The sequence below is a fragment of the Eretmochelys imbricata genome, chromosome 6 (assembly GCF_965152235.1).
Source record: "Eretmochelys imbricata isolate rEreImb1 chromosome 6, rEreImb1.hap1, whole genome shotgun sequence".
Lineage (NCBI taxonomy): Eukaryota > Metazoa > Chordata > Testudines > Cheloniidae > Eretmochelys > Eretmochelys imbricata.
Genome location: NC_135577.1, coordinates 99,639,570 through 99,656,875, shown reverse-complemented (window position 1 = coordinate 99,656,875; position 17,306 = coordinate 99,639,570). Strand labels below are relative to the sequence as shown.

At 39.7% G+C, this 17,306-nt stretch overlaps 1 protein-coding gene across 2 annotated transcripts in view; it reads right to left on the bottom strand.

The window, feature by feature from the left end:
* Positions 1-17,306, bottom strand: part of SPATA7 (spermatogenesis associated 7) — a 73,125-nt gene that overhangs the window by 8,499 nt on the left and 47,320 nt on the right. For both annotated transcript variants that reach the window (XM_077820394.1, XM_077820395.1), the window contains exons 6-9: positions 10,451-10,932; positions 7,911-7,977; positions 3,192-3,259; positions 668-721 (exon numbers count right to left, since the gene is read on the bottom strand). In XM_077820394.1, the coding sequence (XP_077676520.1) occupies positions 668-721; positions 3,192-3,259; positions 7,911-7,977; positions 10,451-10,932 (671 nt within the window). The remainder of the gene's footprint in view (positions 1-667; positions 722-3,191; positions 3,260-7,910; positions 7,978-10,450; positions 10,933-17,306) is intronic.

Genomic DNA, 17,306 nt, shown 5'->3' with positions numbered 1-17,306 from the left:
TATCCTCCAGTCATCTGGTACAATGACTGATTCAAGCAATAGGCTATATACCACTGTCAGTAGTTCAGCAATTTCTTATTGGAGTTCCTTCAGAACTCTGGGTTAATACCATCTAGCCTTGATGACTTATTACTGTTTAATTTATCAATATGTTCCAAAACACCCTCTACTGACACCTTAGTCTAGAACAGTTCCTCAGATCTGTCACTTAAGAGAATGGCTCAGGTGTGGAAATCTCCCTCATATCCTCTGCAGTGAAGACAGATGCAAAGAATTCATTTAGCTTCTCTGCAATGGTTTTATCTTCCCTGAGTGATCCTTCAGCATCCTGATCATCTAGTGGCCCCACTGATTGTTTGGCAGGCTTCCTGCTCCTGATGTACTGAAACATTTTTTTGCTGTTAGTTTTTGTGTCTTTTACTATTTGCTCTTCAAATTCTTTTTTGGCCTGCCTAATTATACTTCCATATTTGTCTTGCTAGAGTTTATGCTCCTTTCTATTTTCCTCAGTAGGATTTGACTTCCAATTTTAAAAGGATGCCTTTCTGCCTCTAGATGCCTTTTAGTGAAACTTAAATTTATATTTGTAAAAACTTAAAAGGAACTTTAAATTTGTTTCCATTTTACTGTTTCACCCAGTAAAAGACAGAAGAAAAAATATACTTACTCAGCCTGGATTTTTCTCATTGCTGAGGATTCCATAGCATACATGGATGTCGTGCTAATCAGAAAAATAGATATTAAAAAAAATAGCATTAGGCAATTTCCTAGAAACCTCCAATTCCCTGCATTTCACTCTCTTTCTGTAGCAACCCACAATCATGAGATGCCCTCACCCCAAAGCGTCTGCCAAAGAACACCGAACCCCTGTGGTAATAATTTGGTTAGCTATACCAGTGAGAGTTATGGGAATGTCACTAACATCCTATATCCATTTCATCTCTATAGAAAACAATCCCCTGCTCCAGGGGCAAACTCCACTTCTTAACTTCAAGGCAGATGAGAGCTTCCTTCAAGAGTATTATTATTCCATCAAAACTCTAATACTGGGACAGTCAGAACACTTACTTACTTAATGGAAGGTATCGTTGAGGTATCCCTCAGACTGAAAAGAAAGTCTTAATGTTATACGTGAGCCTGGGTCTCCATCATGGCAGTACAGCATTCTATAATCCATTTAGTGCTTCTAGTAGAACATTTAATATGGTGCATGTAATTCTTACTCATGCAAATAATCACACTGCACTCACATATCATCTTGGCACAGAAAGGAGACTATTATTTAATTTCTTGTCATACAAACATCTCCATGACTTCTTCTATACCACTATATATGGAGCTGAGCAACTAATTGATTTTTTGGTTTGACAGATACAGAAAAACCTGAACAAACTTTTGTTTTGGGTCAAACTAAACATTTAATTCGACCCAAAACAACATTCTTCCATTGTTTTGTTTCATTAAGTTTTCAGGTGTTTTCTACCCTTTAAAAAAAATCTCTAACAAATATAGCTAAATTTCTAAACCAATTTGCAAATAGTTTATTCACTGATAAATGCATTTTCAGTCAAACAAAACTATGTGCCCCCCCGCCCAAAATTCAGGCAGCCCTAGCCCCATATGCTTGGAACACTGTCCCAGAGACTGCCCACCAATCCACCACTCTTGCCTCTTTTAAATCTCTTCTAGAGACACATACACTTCTACCAAGAAGTGAGATACCTATCATATTAAATTATAGTCGCGAAGTTCATCAAGAAGTGTACACAAATGAACGGAGTCTCTGCATCTTATTTATGTGACTCTACTTAACCCTACCCCATGCCCTCTTGTTTGCATATCCTCATAACTTATCTTGTGTCTAAATTCTAGACTGCAAACATTTGGGAGCCCAGAGCTTATCTATCTGTTCTATGAGGTTCCTAATGCATCTGTATACAGGTGGTGTAAACATAATGATAATTTGAGGTGGCTCAAAAGATCAGTTCCATCTTAATGCCCTCTTTCTGAACTTGAAAACTAGATCGATTTCTGTTTTGTCTTTCAGGTAGAAACTGTTAGACAAGAACCAGAAAGGCCATTTAGCACTGTAAAATTTACAATATTTCCTAGATTTCCAGTGGAAAATATTTCAGAAGTAGAGCTTTGATTGACTCACTGATTTATAGTTTGCCTATCACTGGCTCTTACGTTACAGAAAACATCACACACTAAATCTATTTTATCCTGATGTTTTACCTATATCTATATCTGCGATATCTGCTATAGCAATATAGCGTGAACTGAATATAAAACACACTTATGCTTTGTCTTCAGATGAGACTTAGTATTTATTTTTAGCCTCTGTGGCAGACAACAGGTGGATTATCAGGAATAGTTAGCGATGGGCTCAGCTGGCAGTGTGGATGTTTAGTGTAGACGGTGGGGTAGGCTGTGGTAACAGGACACATAAAAGCACTGCAGTCTCATAGGAGGCAGTCTGCTATCTTGGGCATAGTTAGCATTACAACGTAGCTGAAGCACAGGTGGGAGGGATGGGATTGTAAAAAGGGAGGAGAAAAGGTAGTCATGAACAAAAAAGTGAAAGCCTGGGTACCATCATCAGTCTAACTTAATATCACCAGTTACTGCTACATGGAGGTAAGAACCTATTCAGTATATGGCCTTGCTTCATGGGTAATTTAGATTATTAGATATTGGGGATCTTTTTTCCCTTGAAAGGTATTTATTCATGCATGACTATGGCAATGCATCAATTACACCATCACCACCAACCTAACAAAATAAATAGCTTGTAAATTCTGATCTTAGTTCTAGTGTGTCTAAGGAGTTATTAGCTGTGTTGACTCTGTCATACTCACTCCTGGCTAATGGAAACTCTTGCTCAAATAAGCACAGGAAATTTGGATGCAAGAACACAGTGATCTACATATTAAGAGATGCTACAGTATATAAAGTTTTCTTCACTTATTTCACATGTATCTCACTTTATTGGCTTCATGTTGGAATTTTATCAAAAGGAAAATGAGAATATTGCTTCCTGATCTATGCACAAAGTCATTAATCTCCAAAAACTTGCTATAAAACAGGGCTCACGGACAGAAATGGCAATGATGGCCAATGAGCCTAATAACTAGTGTAAGGCAAGCAATAAAGAATGTTTGAAATATTTCCTTCTGCAAATCAGGCACCTTGGCAAGGAGTACTGAAAAGCATCCATCCTTCCCTCAGACTCATCTGGAGCAGACGTGACTTCAGCCTACAAACACAGAGATAACATCTTTATTATTGGTGCAACACTACATAGCAAAACAAGGATCAGAACACGGTTAGTCAGTAGCATGGTGGGACAGGAGGTTTGTGCCAAGCACATAGTCATTAGGAAATTCCAGCTTATAAGACCAGGGGGAGAATTTTGTTAAAATTTTATCATCTGCATATGATTCAGCTAATCTATTAACATTAGTTTTAAAACTAAGTTCTTAATAATCTTTTGCTATAATATTATAAGCATATAGCATCTTTTATTCAAGGATCTCAGAGTACTTACAAATGTTAATAAAACCTCACAATACCTTTCTGAGGTCAATATTAACAGTACATTAAGGCACCTGGAGGTTAATGGCATAATTTGAACATAGGCTAAACACCTAAATCTCCAGCTGAATCCAAGGGAGCTGTGGGTACTCACCTCCTCTGAAAATCAGGCCAAAATGACTTATCTAACCACACAAGATGTGTCACTGGTAGAGGTGGGAGTAAAATCTAGCCCTGCTGAGTTCCATTGCACTAGCCATCAGACCATCCCCCCTCACTTCAGGCACTCACACAAACAGAGAGATGGTAAAGTTGTCTGCTGCCTGCATTTTAAACGACAACACTCAGAAAAGGCCATTAATGCTCCATTACTGACTGTCACTCTTTCAACAGCAAAAAAAAGAAAAAAAAAGAAAAAAGCCTGATGTGACAGATGTTACCATATGAATACATAGTACTCAGCTGGACTGGAGGGGAGCTACCTAATTATTAAAGCTTTGTCTGAACCAATTTCTACCCAGTTTAGATGCAGCCACTCTGTCATTTTCAGGGAAGGTATAAAGCAGCAAATATCCCCCAGGCATAAACAGAACTATGAGCTTCATTCATAATCTGAGATGTTAAGGGTCCAATCCTTTGACCCTTAGTCAGAAGTCCCTACTCATGTGAGTAGTTCTATTAACGTTGACAGGATTATTGGTTTAAGGAATAAGTGTCTGTGTACAAGCTATAAAATGAGGTCCAAAATTTGGAAGCTATTTGAAGAATAGCTACCAAATAGTTCCAGGTTATACTCTTCAAGACAAAAATGAGCAGAAAGGGAAAATGTTAAGACAAAATATCTTCAGAGCTGAAGCCACTTATCATCATAAATCAATAGTGCGCATTCAAAAATTACTAAAAATGCTCCTCTGATAGACATTTCTGTGCTATTGCAATTACTGCCAGAAGCTACATATTTTATCTGAAAAATATTAGCTGAGGGACAGAATCTGCCTCCCTTGATCATGCTGAGCAGTACCTTACTCTTCAAAGTCCTACTGAAATCAATGGCACTACTTGTAGAGTAAGGTATTATTCAATATGAGTAAGGGCAGCAGAGCCTGACAAAGAGATTTGTTAGTATAAAAGACAAAACTAAGCACCAACTAATCACAATCATTGTAAAATCTCCTATGACTGTCAAGAGTATATTTAATAGTGTGGTGCAGTGGTTCTCAAACTTCATCGCACCGCAACCCCCTTCTGACAACAAAAATTACTGCAGGACCCCAGAAGGGGGACCGAGGCCTGAGCACATCCCAGCCCTGCTGCCCTGGGTGGGGGGTGGAGGGGCCAAAGCCGAAACCCAGCCCCAGGCTTCCTGCTGCCCAACAGTACCAGCTGGACATGGCCCAAGCACTCCCGCACTTCCACATTTAACCACGCAGCAGCCAAGCAGTCAGGTGCAGCGCTGCCAGGTTCAGGTGCAGAAGATTGCCATGGTTCTGGGACAGCAGATCTGGCCAGAGAGGCAGCTGCAGTGGGACCACCACCGACAGGTCCAGCGGCGTGCCGAACCAGTGCTGGTGATGCCATGCCGGGGCTATTAAGATTACCTTCACCCTGTCCTGTTTGATCATCATGAGGACTCTGTGGATTAACGGCACTGATGGGAAGGAGTACATCAGGGCCCCCGACCACGGGGGTAAAAAGTCGTCTGACAGGGAGCCTCTGTCGATCCCTCAAATCAAGCAGAACACATGGCATTTCCTGTTCTGACGAGAAGCAAACAAGTCCACTTGGGCAGTTTCCCTCCTTTGGAAGATCATGCTGACCACCTCCAGATGAAGTGACTACTCATGGTGAGACAAGAAGGGTCTGCTGAAGCGATTTGCTAATACATTCCAGGTCCCCAGGAGGTGCACAACCACAAAATGAATGGCATGCTGCACACAGAAGTCCCAGAGCCATAGGGCTTCCTGGCAAAGGACTGTCGACCTGGCTCCACTTTGTTTGTTGATATAAAAATTTCACGGTGGTGTTGTCTGTCAGGACTTGTACCACTCTGCCTTTCAAGTGGGACTGGAAAATCTGGCAGGCCAAATGAACCGCTCTGAGCTCCCTGACATTTATGTGGAGAGAGCGATCGTCCCGCAACCAGCAGCCTTGTGTGCTGAGCTCGCTCAAGTGGGCTTCCCAGCCCAGGTCCAAGGCATTGGAAACCAAGGTCAGCAACTAGGACAGGGCCGCGAAGGAACCCCCTCCAACACCGATTCGGTGTCCAACCATTATTCCAGTGACAACCGAATGTGGTTTGGCACCCTGACTACCAGGTCTAGATCATGCCTTTTGGGAGTGTAGACTGACACCAGCCATGCTTGCAGCGCAGGAGATGGAGCCAGCATGGTAGACCATGTAAGTAAAAGCTGCCATGTGGCCTAACAACCTCAGGCAGGTGTGGGTGGTGATGAGTGGGTGGACCCTTATATGGGAGTTCAAGTCTGACATAGCTTAGAAATGGGCCTCCAGAAGAAATACTCTGGCCTGTGTGGGGTCAAGGACCACCCCTATGAATTCTATCCGTTGCAGTGGTACAAGGATCAATTTATTTCCATTTACTAATAGGCCCAGGTCATGACAGGTAGAACGCACCAGATCGAGACTCCTCTGCACTTGACCCCATAATCTGCCCTTGATGAGACAATTGTCGATATAAGGATAGATCTGGACCCCTCAACGTCTCAGGTAAGCGGCTACTGGAGCCAGGCATTTTGTGAATACCCGTGTAGCCGACAAGGGGCCAAAGGGCAGCATCATAAAACAGAGGAACCGTCTGAGTCACTGGAAGATGGAAATAAGAAAATAAGCATCTTTCAAGTTGAGTGTGGCATACCAGTCTCCCGAATCCAGGGAGGGAATGATGGAGGCCAGGGAGACCATGAAGAACTTCAACTTTCTGAGATATTTGTTCAGTCGCCGCAGGTCCAGAATGCGTCTTAGGCCCCCTTTTGCTTTCAGGATTAAAAAAATAGCAGGAATAAAACCCTTTCCCCCTCATTTCCTGAGGGACCTCTTCCATTGCCCCCAACTGCAGGTGGTTGTCAACCTCCTGAGCGAGGAGTTGCTCATGAGAAGTGTTTGCCAGAGGGCTTTGGCAATCTTTAGGACCCCATCGTGCACCAGAAGCGTGACATGTGCAGGGGTTGATGCGGAGAGCACATTAAACAAGGTGTCCGATTGTGCCACCATCTCCTCCACCTCTAGGCCTAAGTTCGTGGCCATCCTTCGGAGCAGAGATTGGTGCTCGTTAAAATCATCCGGTGGGCTAGCATGAGAGGCTAAAGGGAAAAATCTCCTACAAGTGTGCACGTGAGCGCACACACACCTAGAATGGAATCAACATGAGCAAGCACTCGAAGAAGAAGATGGGGTACAGATCTATCTGATTCAAACAACTGGTATCAATAAAGTCCATACTAAGAGATGGCTCTCAAGATTCCATTTTGGACTACAGCAGGAATTATTTTTATTTTTGAAGTACCAGAAGCTTCTTTACTACATATTCAGGAACTGAGTGGTTTCTCACAAGTTCTTTTTACTTCCCTAACCGAACAGCATATAAAGGATCCCTCTTAATATTCAGGTTCATGTGTCTGTCCAGCTCTCAAACATACATTCAAGCACGAGTGCTAAAAATCCTTACAGAATCCATCTCCAAACAAATTCTCCTGTGCATGATTCTTAAGTCGTTTTTTTCAAGAAAATAATTGATTTTTTATTCTTTCCCCCAAAAGATTCCCCATAAGCCCGAAGTCCACACTATTGTTCAATGGGCTGCTACATTCCAGCTTAGAAACAATGCCATTTTTGAGCTATAGTATTTAAAATAAAAGTCACTAAAGATCTGGCTCTGGTTTTCAAATCCCACTCCAAAAGTTCTAGGACTGTATTCCATGTGTACAAAAATTCCATATATTATGTTGTGGACCTATGAGCTATCTATCTGCCTACCTACAATACCGCACCAACTTCAAGTGTACAGTCTCATGTTTAATGATACTGGGCCAAGTGTCTGCATTCGTATCTGTATCTCAATTTCATGTGTGTATATTTACGTGTGCTTACCTGTAAATGTCACATACTACACATAGGTTTTAAAAAAACTAGTTTTTCAGAATCTATTTCAATTTTCCATATTCTTTCTTATCATTCCAGCTCATTGCTTTGGAACTAGTAGCTTGACACACACCAAATTAATCTGTCACCCATCTAGAATATGAAATTTAATTCAGTTTTACACTGTAGTGGCAAAGATAAAATATGGGTTCTCTGCATGGTAGAGCATATAACCAAAACACCTCAGTGATTGATAGAGATATTGTTTGTATTACCTGTGTTATGATCTTCTGCAGTATGGTAGCACCTTTTCTCTCAGGTTCTCTGGCGTCAGATTGAAAACTACGAAGTTTAAAAAGAATATTAGACAGATCTCTCAGAATATACATGCCTCATAGTCGAAACAGCTGTTTTCTATATGGATGGACAGAGATTTTCAAAGCCACCTACAAGATCTAGACACTTGATTCCCATTAATTTTAAAGGGTATTGGGCATTCAAAACCTTTAGACATCTTTGAAAATCTTTGCTATAGCTTTGACTCTCATAATGAAACTAAGAGTCAATTTTCAATGATGGCAATATTTAAGGTAATAAAGTCATATCCAGATCATCCAAATTAATCTGCTGACTGCATAGCAAAATATTCAGAATAACTGTCTGGGATTGGGAGTGGAGACTACCCAAAAAATTAATATAAAATGCAATGGGGCCACTATGTAACCTACACACAGCAAGTCAATAGTACAAATATGAAACGTGGTAAATTACTACAACTGCAGTCTTCTAAATTCCAAATTATATGGAATAAAATAAGCAAAGACCAATCACCTCCAAGTATAGGGTAGAGTACAGGAGATGCTTGCACTGCTACTGCCTGTGTTTTTAATAAAACGAGGGTTTGAGCGTCCAGTTTGGCCAATATACCACCCTTTGTGAGCATGAAATTAACTTAAATATGTCACATAAACTTCAACTGCTAAGGAAAAAAGAATTAAAAGTAGAAAGTAACTGACATTCTCAAAAACGTTTATGAAAGACTTGTGGTAAGAAGCATAAATCAAATGATATTGGGAATCCTGATCTTTGTTTAAATGATCAGACTCAATCAGCAGTGGTTCATGTATTAGAACAAAAGATATTTGATTCCAAATGTCTTAATAGAACTATTTAAAACAGCCAAACTTTATCTTTTCCATCTGCAGCAAAAAGGCATATTGAAGAAAGGGGCATAGGTATTTATTTTAAATATACATTAAAATGCCTATTCTCCTCTAGGTATCAATGGAAATTTCATCTAAGTGATCTATCTATCTGTCTATAAAAAAGGACAATCTTTCCCGAATTTTAATGTCTAAAGGTGTTTTAGCATTTTATCTGTGGTGAAGTATATTTGCCATTAGACCATATTACTTTAGTCACAAACTATATCAAAAGGAAGAGATGACATTAACAGAGGTAAAAGAAGGAGGAAAAGCTCACAGAGTTTCTTGCAAATGTTTTGTTCAATCATTTCATTACATCCACCAGGCAAGCCCTGGTTCCAGATCTGGAACCCTACTTGAATAACCTAGGAAGCTGACAGAGGCTGAGCTCTTCCTACCTCAATATTCCCAAGATTTTGGAAAACAATTCTCCTACTTTAGAGTCAAGTGCTTTCAGGGGTGCTGCACTTGCCACTTGCAATCCAACAGTATGGATTTCAGTCCTGATGCTACGGGGTGCTGAGCCGCCTGAGCTCCCATTGACTTCAGTGGGAATGGAGCCCATTCAGCATCTTGCATATTGGCCCCACAGTGGTGATACTCTATCCACTGTTTGCTCAAAACATGCACATGCACAGTATCTCTCTCATTTAAAGGTGCACGGAGACTATGCTGATGGACATGGTAAAAACCCTAGGCAGGATAGATAGCTCAGACAAGAGAGAGGAGCATTAGGGATGTAGGCCCTGAGGTGACTAAGGTCCCTAAGACTATAAGAAACATACTTTAGAAGGAAAAATCTAACAAAAAAAATTCAGCCTATGTGAACATTTTATACAAAATAAAATTGCCTTCTCCTGCATTAACATGTCCACTGCTCCAAGCAGCAGCACGGTGCAAGAAAAAGCAAGTTTATCTTGTATAAAATGTTCACACAAACTGTATCTTAAAATGTTTCAACTAAAAATAGAATCACATATCTTAAAAAAGAAAAAAAAAGAGGCATTAAGAGATGTATTTATTCAAGGGGAAAAAGGCATTCTGGCTGAGATTTCAAAAAGGGATGGAGAGTCAATTAGGGAGGCACCACAGTACTCTCTATATAGACTGCAGGAGCTGCAGAAGGGAAGGCTCATGTGTAAAACTGTGAGAGAACACAGAAAGAAAGCCAGTGTAAAAAACAGCAAGAGCAGGGAGGAGAACAGATACATGAGGAATGAGTCTCCACTTTCTTGTACCTTGTGTTGGTATTGACATCAGTGCAAAGTGCATGTAGAATACTACCATTTGGATCTGGTAGCATTTGAAATCCAGAATGCATAGCTGTAAATAGTGACACAAATTAAAAGGGAGTAGAGAATCATGTCCACAGTCTATGATACAGACTGGAGCAGGTCTTTGGAGGGTTCTTTAACACAAACGACCAAATTCTGCTCTAATTTACACTAGCGATAGATCTGAAAGAGTTGTAGTGATTTCAATTAAATTATGCTGGATTTGCACCTGTATAGATGGGAGAAGACTTCAATGCAGTATGTAGCTTTACGAAGATCCTGACATGATTAACACTTAAATAACACTATTTTAAAATTATATTTTAGTCTCTGTACCTGCTCAAATCAGTTTGTGTTTCTGCTTCCACCTGCTGCTTTGGGGGGTCCTTCCTTTTTATTTTAGCAGGAGTGTAATATCTGTACTGTGACAGGAAGGATTTAGCATCTGATTTTAAGGTGCGTGGAGTGAATGGTTGATGGCTGTCAGTAAAGTGGTCAGAGTGCCTATCTAGGAGATCCCCGCTGTACACTTTGGATTCAGTATCCTGATGCTTGTGAGAAGGACTGATGTTCACAACACTTTCAGCAGAAGAACTGTATGAAACTCCATAGTATTTTCTTTGTGGACTTGAAGCACTGACACTTGAATTAGAGATTGAGGCATTAGATGTTTTCCGAGTATCTTTTCTAGTACATTTTGCAGGGTTGGGAAGATCCAGGCCTTGCCTGTCCGAGGACAATAATGATCTAGACAAATACTTCTGTGCATTTTGTGCGTGAGGAAATAGCTGGTCATTGGCTTCTGCTTCAAGTGAACTCTAGAAAAACACAAATGATAATGTTCTGTGAAATGATTGCCTAACTGGTTTATTTTCAAGAGATTACATGGAGCACATCTAAAGTATGAGGCACATGAAGAGTGTCAAAGAGCAACCATTTATCTCAGAAAATCAGTGTGAACAATTGGTTTGACCCAAAATAAAGGAAATAGTTAAATATGAAATAATTATAAATTATGAAATTTAACAAAATTTAACAAATTACACTTATTATTAATACAGTAAAATGTCTGTACACTTCTACTCTGAAAAGTGTCAAGGTAAAAACTGGTTTCAGAGTAACAGCCATGTTAGTCTGTATTCGCAAAAGGAAAAGGAGTACTTGTGGCACCTTAGAGACTAACCAATTTATTTGAGCATGAGCTTTCGTGAGCTACAGCTCACTTCATCGGATGCATACCGTGGAAACTGCAGCAGACTTTATATACACACAGAGATCATGAAACAATACCTCCTCCCACCCCACTGTCCTGCTGGTAATAGCTTATCTAAAGTGATCATCAAGTTGGGCCATTTCCAGCACAGATCCAGGTTTTCTCACCCTCCACCCCCCCCCACACAAACTCACTCTCCTGCTGGTAATAGCCCATCCAAAGTGACAACTCTCTACACAATGTGCATGATAATCAAGGTGGGCCATTTCCTGCACAAATCCAGGTTCTCTCACCCCTCACCCCCCTCCAAAAACCACACACACAAACTCACTATCCTGCTGGTAATAGCTCATCCAAAGTGACCACTCTCCCTACAATGTGCAGATTTCTTGTGAACTTGAAGTTTAGGTTCAGACAGGCGGAAGTAGAAATCTTTCATATGATATATATTCAACATATGAATTAGGAATAGGTAGATCAGAAGACACTGGTATATGACTAAAGATGAGGAAGCATGTACAGTACTTTACAAGCGATAAAAGAAGGGAGCCAAGGCAGTTGATTTTATGAATAAAATACACTCAGGAATGTGTATGAGTTTAAAATTATCTTAAACATCTAGCTCCTTATACAGATTAATTAAAAAATAATATGCAATTCAGTCCATCAGCAGGCTTTCATACAAATGATTACAGATTATCATGTGACAAAGCCTTGATTCTAAGCAATGTCCTACTCACAAATGCCACATGATTAAGGCCACATTTTAGTCACGGGCATTTTTTGTAAAAGTCATGGACAGGTCACAGGCAATAAACAAAAATTCACGGCCGTGACCTGTCTTGTACTATATACCCCTGACTAAATCTTAGGGAGGCCTCCCGGGGGTGTTCGGGGGCGGTCCGAGGGATGCCGCAGGTGCTCTTGGGGGAGCAGCCCAGGACCCTTGCTTGTGCTCGGCGGTGAGGGTTGCGGGGCTGGCAGTCTCCCTACTTGGCTCCGCGTGGCTCCCCAGATGCGGCAACACATCCCCCCTCAGCTTCTAGGCAGAGGTGCGCCCAGGCAGCTCTGAGCACTGCCTCCGCCCCATGCTCCAGCTCTGCAGCTCCCAAAGCCCTAACTATTTCTAAAAGTTCCCAACAGTACATTTTCTGCTCTCTTATGTGCACCTAAGCAATGATGGTTTTTCTGAGTTCCAGGAAATGTGCCTTTTTGCTGTATAAATGATGTTGCACTGTCTCCTAATAACTGTGCTATTAACCCCTGTGTCACCAATAGCCCATTTTTGCACTTTCAGAACACAATGGTGTTTTAAACTAAAATTTTAGGTGACAAACATGCTTTTTGTGGTAATAGCTTTAAAACAAACAAAGAAAACCTCTCTCTAGAAAGACCATCAAAAATAAATCACAGTACACATTGCTCACATATAACATGATATTTCCCTTTGCCTTCATTACACTTTTCTCCAAAATTAATACAAATGTTACTTTTCTAGTGAGAACAACCATTTGAGATATGTTTACATGATAATAACTAGAGCAAACAGCTTATATATTTACAGTTAGTAGGGATGCAATGCACCCTTCTTTGTGGTGTTTCACATGAACCAACTTAATTGTGCTGTAGTAGTAAAATTAAGCGCTGAACTGGTAACTTGCAGTAACAATGCCAAACAAATGCCTGTGTTAGCAACCAGTATAATAAGGTTTACTACATGATTGTTTGGATATAACATAATTGCAGCTATAATTTGGTGTTATGGAAAACAGATAAGACTGCAATGTTTCAGAATCCACCTATATGAATGTTTTGGAGAGCAAATTCCAAACCCTCTAGTATTTACATAAACAACAACAACTTTGTTTTTGTTGTGCAATGTATATTTGGTGCTCTTATTTTTTAAAATAGCTTAAGGAGTTGCAGCATAAATCAAACTTTAGAAGCACTTGGTACATATGACAACTTAATCAAATCTAAGATAAAACAGAGTAATGACTTTTTGTTGTTAAGGGTGATGGGTCAATTATTGTGCTGACTCTATCTCATGAAAATACATTGGACCCAATCCTGAGATCCTCTGAGCTGAGTGAAAGGGGTGTCAACTAGTGCAAAATTAGGCCCTGCTATTTGCATGCACTTTACTCCTATGTGTACAACAAACTGATTCTGATGTTTAACAATTCTTTTTGTATAAGCAAACTAATTTATAGATTTATATCTGTATGTGTATATATATTCATTTATATTACGATGTCATGAATCTACTTAACATTAAAGATTTATTTAACCGTGATAATATGGCTAATTTTCCACGATACTACAAATATTCAGTGTGAGACTACATGAGAGATTTTACTCTATGCATCAAACAAAACTAAACAATTTTAAATAAATAATGGAAACCCCATTGTTTAGGACATGTAAAACTAGACTGAATATGGTACTGGAAAATATACTGTAAGGGACAATCCTGAGCTGAGTTCTCTTTCACTTCTATTTTCTATGAGCCGACTGTGTGTGAATGACAAATTTACAACTCCTATGTTCGTACAAACACAACCTTACTAAGGCTACTTCTACGATACATACCCACACTAGTTTTAATATAGCTAGCTCACAATAGCACTGACGTGGCAGTGCGGGCTTCAGCATGGACTGCACAAAAACAATGCACCTAGGTGAGGTCATGCAGGCCTGCGCATCCTCACTGCTATTTTTAGTAATCAAGCTAGATTACACCTAGTACAGGTTCATTTACATGAGCTACAAATCACACCTGTAGCTGCAGTGAAGACGTAGCCCGAGACAGGTAGTTTTCACAGAAGTTAAAAAATGCTTCCAGAAAATATGTGAATAACTACTACCAATAATAATCATCAGGTACTGAATTAGCTGAATGTCTGTAGTCACAATTTTGTGACAAGTGCATTAGTTACAGAGCAAGGCCCTGACCCTGCTGCGAGCTCTGTACCAGTAGACCCCTGAACCTACACTGAAGCCATGGAAGCAAGCATCTGTCCATCAGAACAGAACAAATTGCAGATCAAGGCCTCAGCTTGCTAAGTGATGGGCAAAAGATGCACACAATAAGCCGGGGAGAAAAGGATTTGCCTCTAAATTATTTTTATTTTCAAAAGAAAAGTGTTATTGCTTAACCAAAAACCCACCTTGATGTCACAGATGCCTCCTAAAATCGGGCTAGTTCATTGAAAAGATTTGCTTTTATACAAAGGTGTAAATTCATCCCCGAATGAAGCCAGCAGAAGTGCACCAAGGATGAATTTGTCTCAGGGAATTAATTTTTGCTGTAGTTGAGGGTCTAGAATAGGACAGCACATCTTCTAATGGGCAGAAAACAAGCTTCATGATTTATATCTTTGTAGGTAATCATCACAAAATTTAATATTTTTACAAGCTAAGTAAAGGATGAAATAATAAGATATATTCTCATGTTTGCTATAGAGAGCAGTTCAGTTTAATATTAATTCATTCAGCTGACTAAAAAATATTTGCAATACTCGTGACAGCAACAAGAGCCTTGCAGACTTTAGAGAGTTTCCTTTAATGAGATTATTTAGGCACTTTGAAAGCTATACTATCAAAATGTAGAAGCTGCGATTTTGTATCATTTTGAACTTCTAGTTCTTTTAGCTTGAGACAACCTGAGTTGTAATAGCTACTTACAGATGCCTATGACAGGCAGGGGTGCTGGAACAATTTGTATAGTGGGGGTGCTGAGAGCCATTGAACCAAACTGTAAACCCTGTATATAATGGAAATCACTTAAAGGCAGAGGGTGCGGCAGCATCCCTAGTTCCAGCACCTATGACGGCAGGTCTGACTTGTGCTTGACATATCTGAAGAGTAGCTTGCTTGAAAAGAGCAGAAAATAAGATCTCGTCTGGTAAATATTAGTATTTTACATAATCTGTGCTCCCATCACCCCTTGTACATACTATCAGTCCATCTAATTACACTCTGATATTTACTTAATGAATGAATAAAATGAGGGAGCAAATTCACACTAACCTGTTTCTGTCATTCAGGGGCGGTCAGACTAGAGCCTTAGGGATCTAATTTGTTTACAAGCCAATATTTTAACATTCATGATTTTTCTCATTTTACAAAATACCCTGCAGTGTTGGTATTCATATGTACGGTAATATTTTTGACAGTAATCTGTTATGCAATATTCAGATTGTATAGTGTGATATATTCCTGTCTTCAACAAGTAGACATAGGTTAAATTTGTTAACTAGAGCTATAACTAAATGTATATGTGAAAATGTTTGAATTTGGACTTCGAGCAGAAAAAAATGTGGTTGACACCATGCAGCCATGAAGGAATTTTCCATTTGTATTTAAGTGTTCGCAATGTAAATATGGGTTTTTATTTTAATACTTTAAAAGGTATTTTTGGTTTCCTTAGGAGTTCATTTATTTAATACAGAAAATACTAATTTGAGTATAATATATCTTGAGAATGTTAATAGCAATATAACAATAAATATTTAGGACAAGACATCGGACTAGGCAATTATAGCTATAAATGCATGCACAGTGCATCTGAAATTAACAATATAGATAAAAACTTAATACCATTTCCTAATACGTATTTCATATGCACGAACAGCTTTCCATCTGGTCACAGCTGTCATTTTACAACTAGATTTTCTGAAATTCAGCAAAGCACATACTACACATTAAGAGCTACCAGCCAGTTTTGTGCCATCTCTCTCTTGAAAAAAACCCTGCAACAATAATTGAAAATGGGAAATGTGTTGGACCTGATTCTTTCCTCATTTACATGGCTTTTACACACCAGTGTAATTTCACTGACTTCAATATATTTTCATCCTCTAATAACTTAAGTGGTTGAAGGGATTTATTCTCCAGAAGAAAGAACCCCAGGAATGAAGCTGGCATCCAGGTTTGGCTTTTGGCATGGCTGATATCTTGAAAATTTCCTCATCTCAGAACTTGTGAGTCAGAAGCACCCACTAGCAGGGTTGTCTGAGGATCAGCTAAGAAATACCTAGCCTTGCTTGAATCACAGATTTGTCTCATGGTAGGATCAGCCCAGCTACGCATCCTTTATAAAATGAGCTCCAGTTTGATGCCTGTGGGTTTTTTAGATGAGGGCTTACAAACCAAAGTCTGTTCTGCCTTGGCATCAAAGATGCCATGGCACTTGTCACAAGGGCAAGGATTTCTACTGGGGTAAAACCTCCCCACCCTTGCTCCCTGTGTTGTGTACTACGCTACTGTGCTATCTTCCTGGTTGCTGCTATCTACCCTGGGGATGGTTGCATTTCAGTTGTGCTCTGCGTAGATGGATCCTACAGTACTTTGGGAGCCTTTTGGAGAAAGGCACTATATAAGTTGTTGTTATGAACGTCATCTGCAGGTGAAATTGAAAGAAGTCAGCACTCCTGATAGCTTTGGCTGACTTTTAAATGGAGAAACTGATAAGATTTATAGAAAACCACAAACTAAACCCACATGAAAAATGCTATTCCTCTGGGATTTCTCTCTGCTGGAATGGTATTTGGATTCTAATTCACGGCTGCTTTAGAAAAGAAAAGTCACAGGCTTAGGTGTTAATATAACCTTCAGATCCTGGGAGTGGATTTGTCAAACTCAAAAACTGCTATTGAATAACCCTGATTGTACAAAACAAGCCACAAAGCTTCCTGTGTGTTTGACTCTCTGTGTAACTACCGTGCAACAACAGTGTGGCTCTAGAAACCTTAGAAATGCTGAAATATGCAGTCTAACACTACATTTTATTGAACAGAGGGAAACCTTTACACCACCTAGGTGAAGAAACACAATGTTACTTTTAGAAACATTAAATTCCATGAAAATTAATAAACCTCTCTGTCCTCCCCTCCCTGTGTCCATATACCCTTTTCTGTTGCAGGAAAGCCAATTAAAGTATTTAAAGTAGCTATACTTAAAAAGAAGTAAATGTGC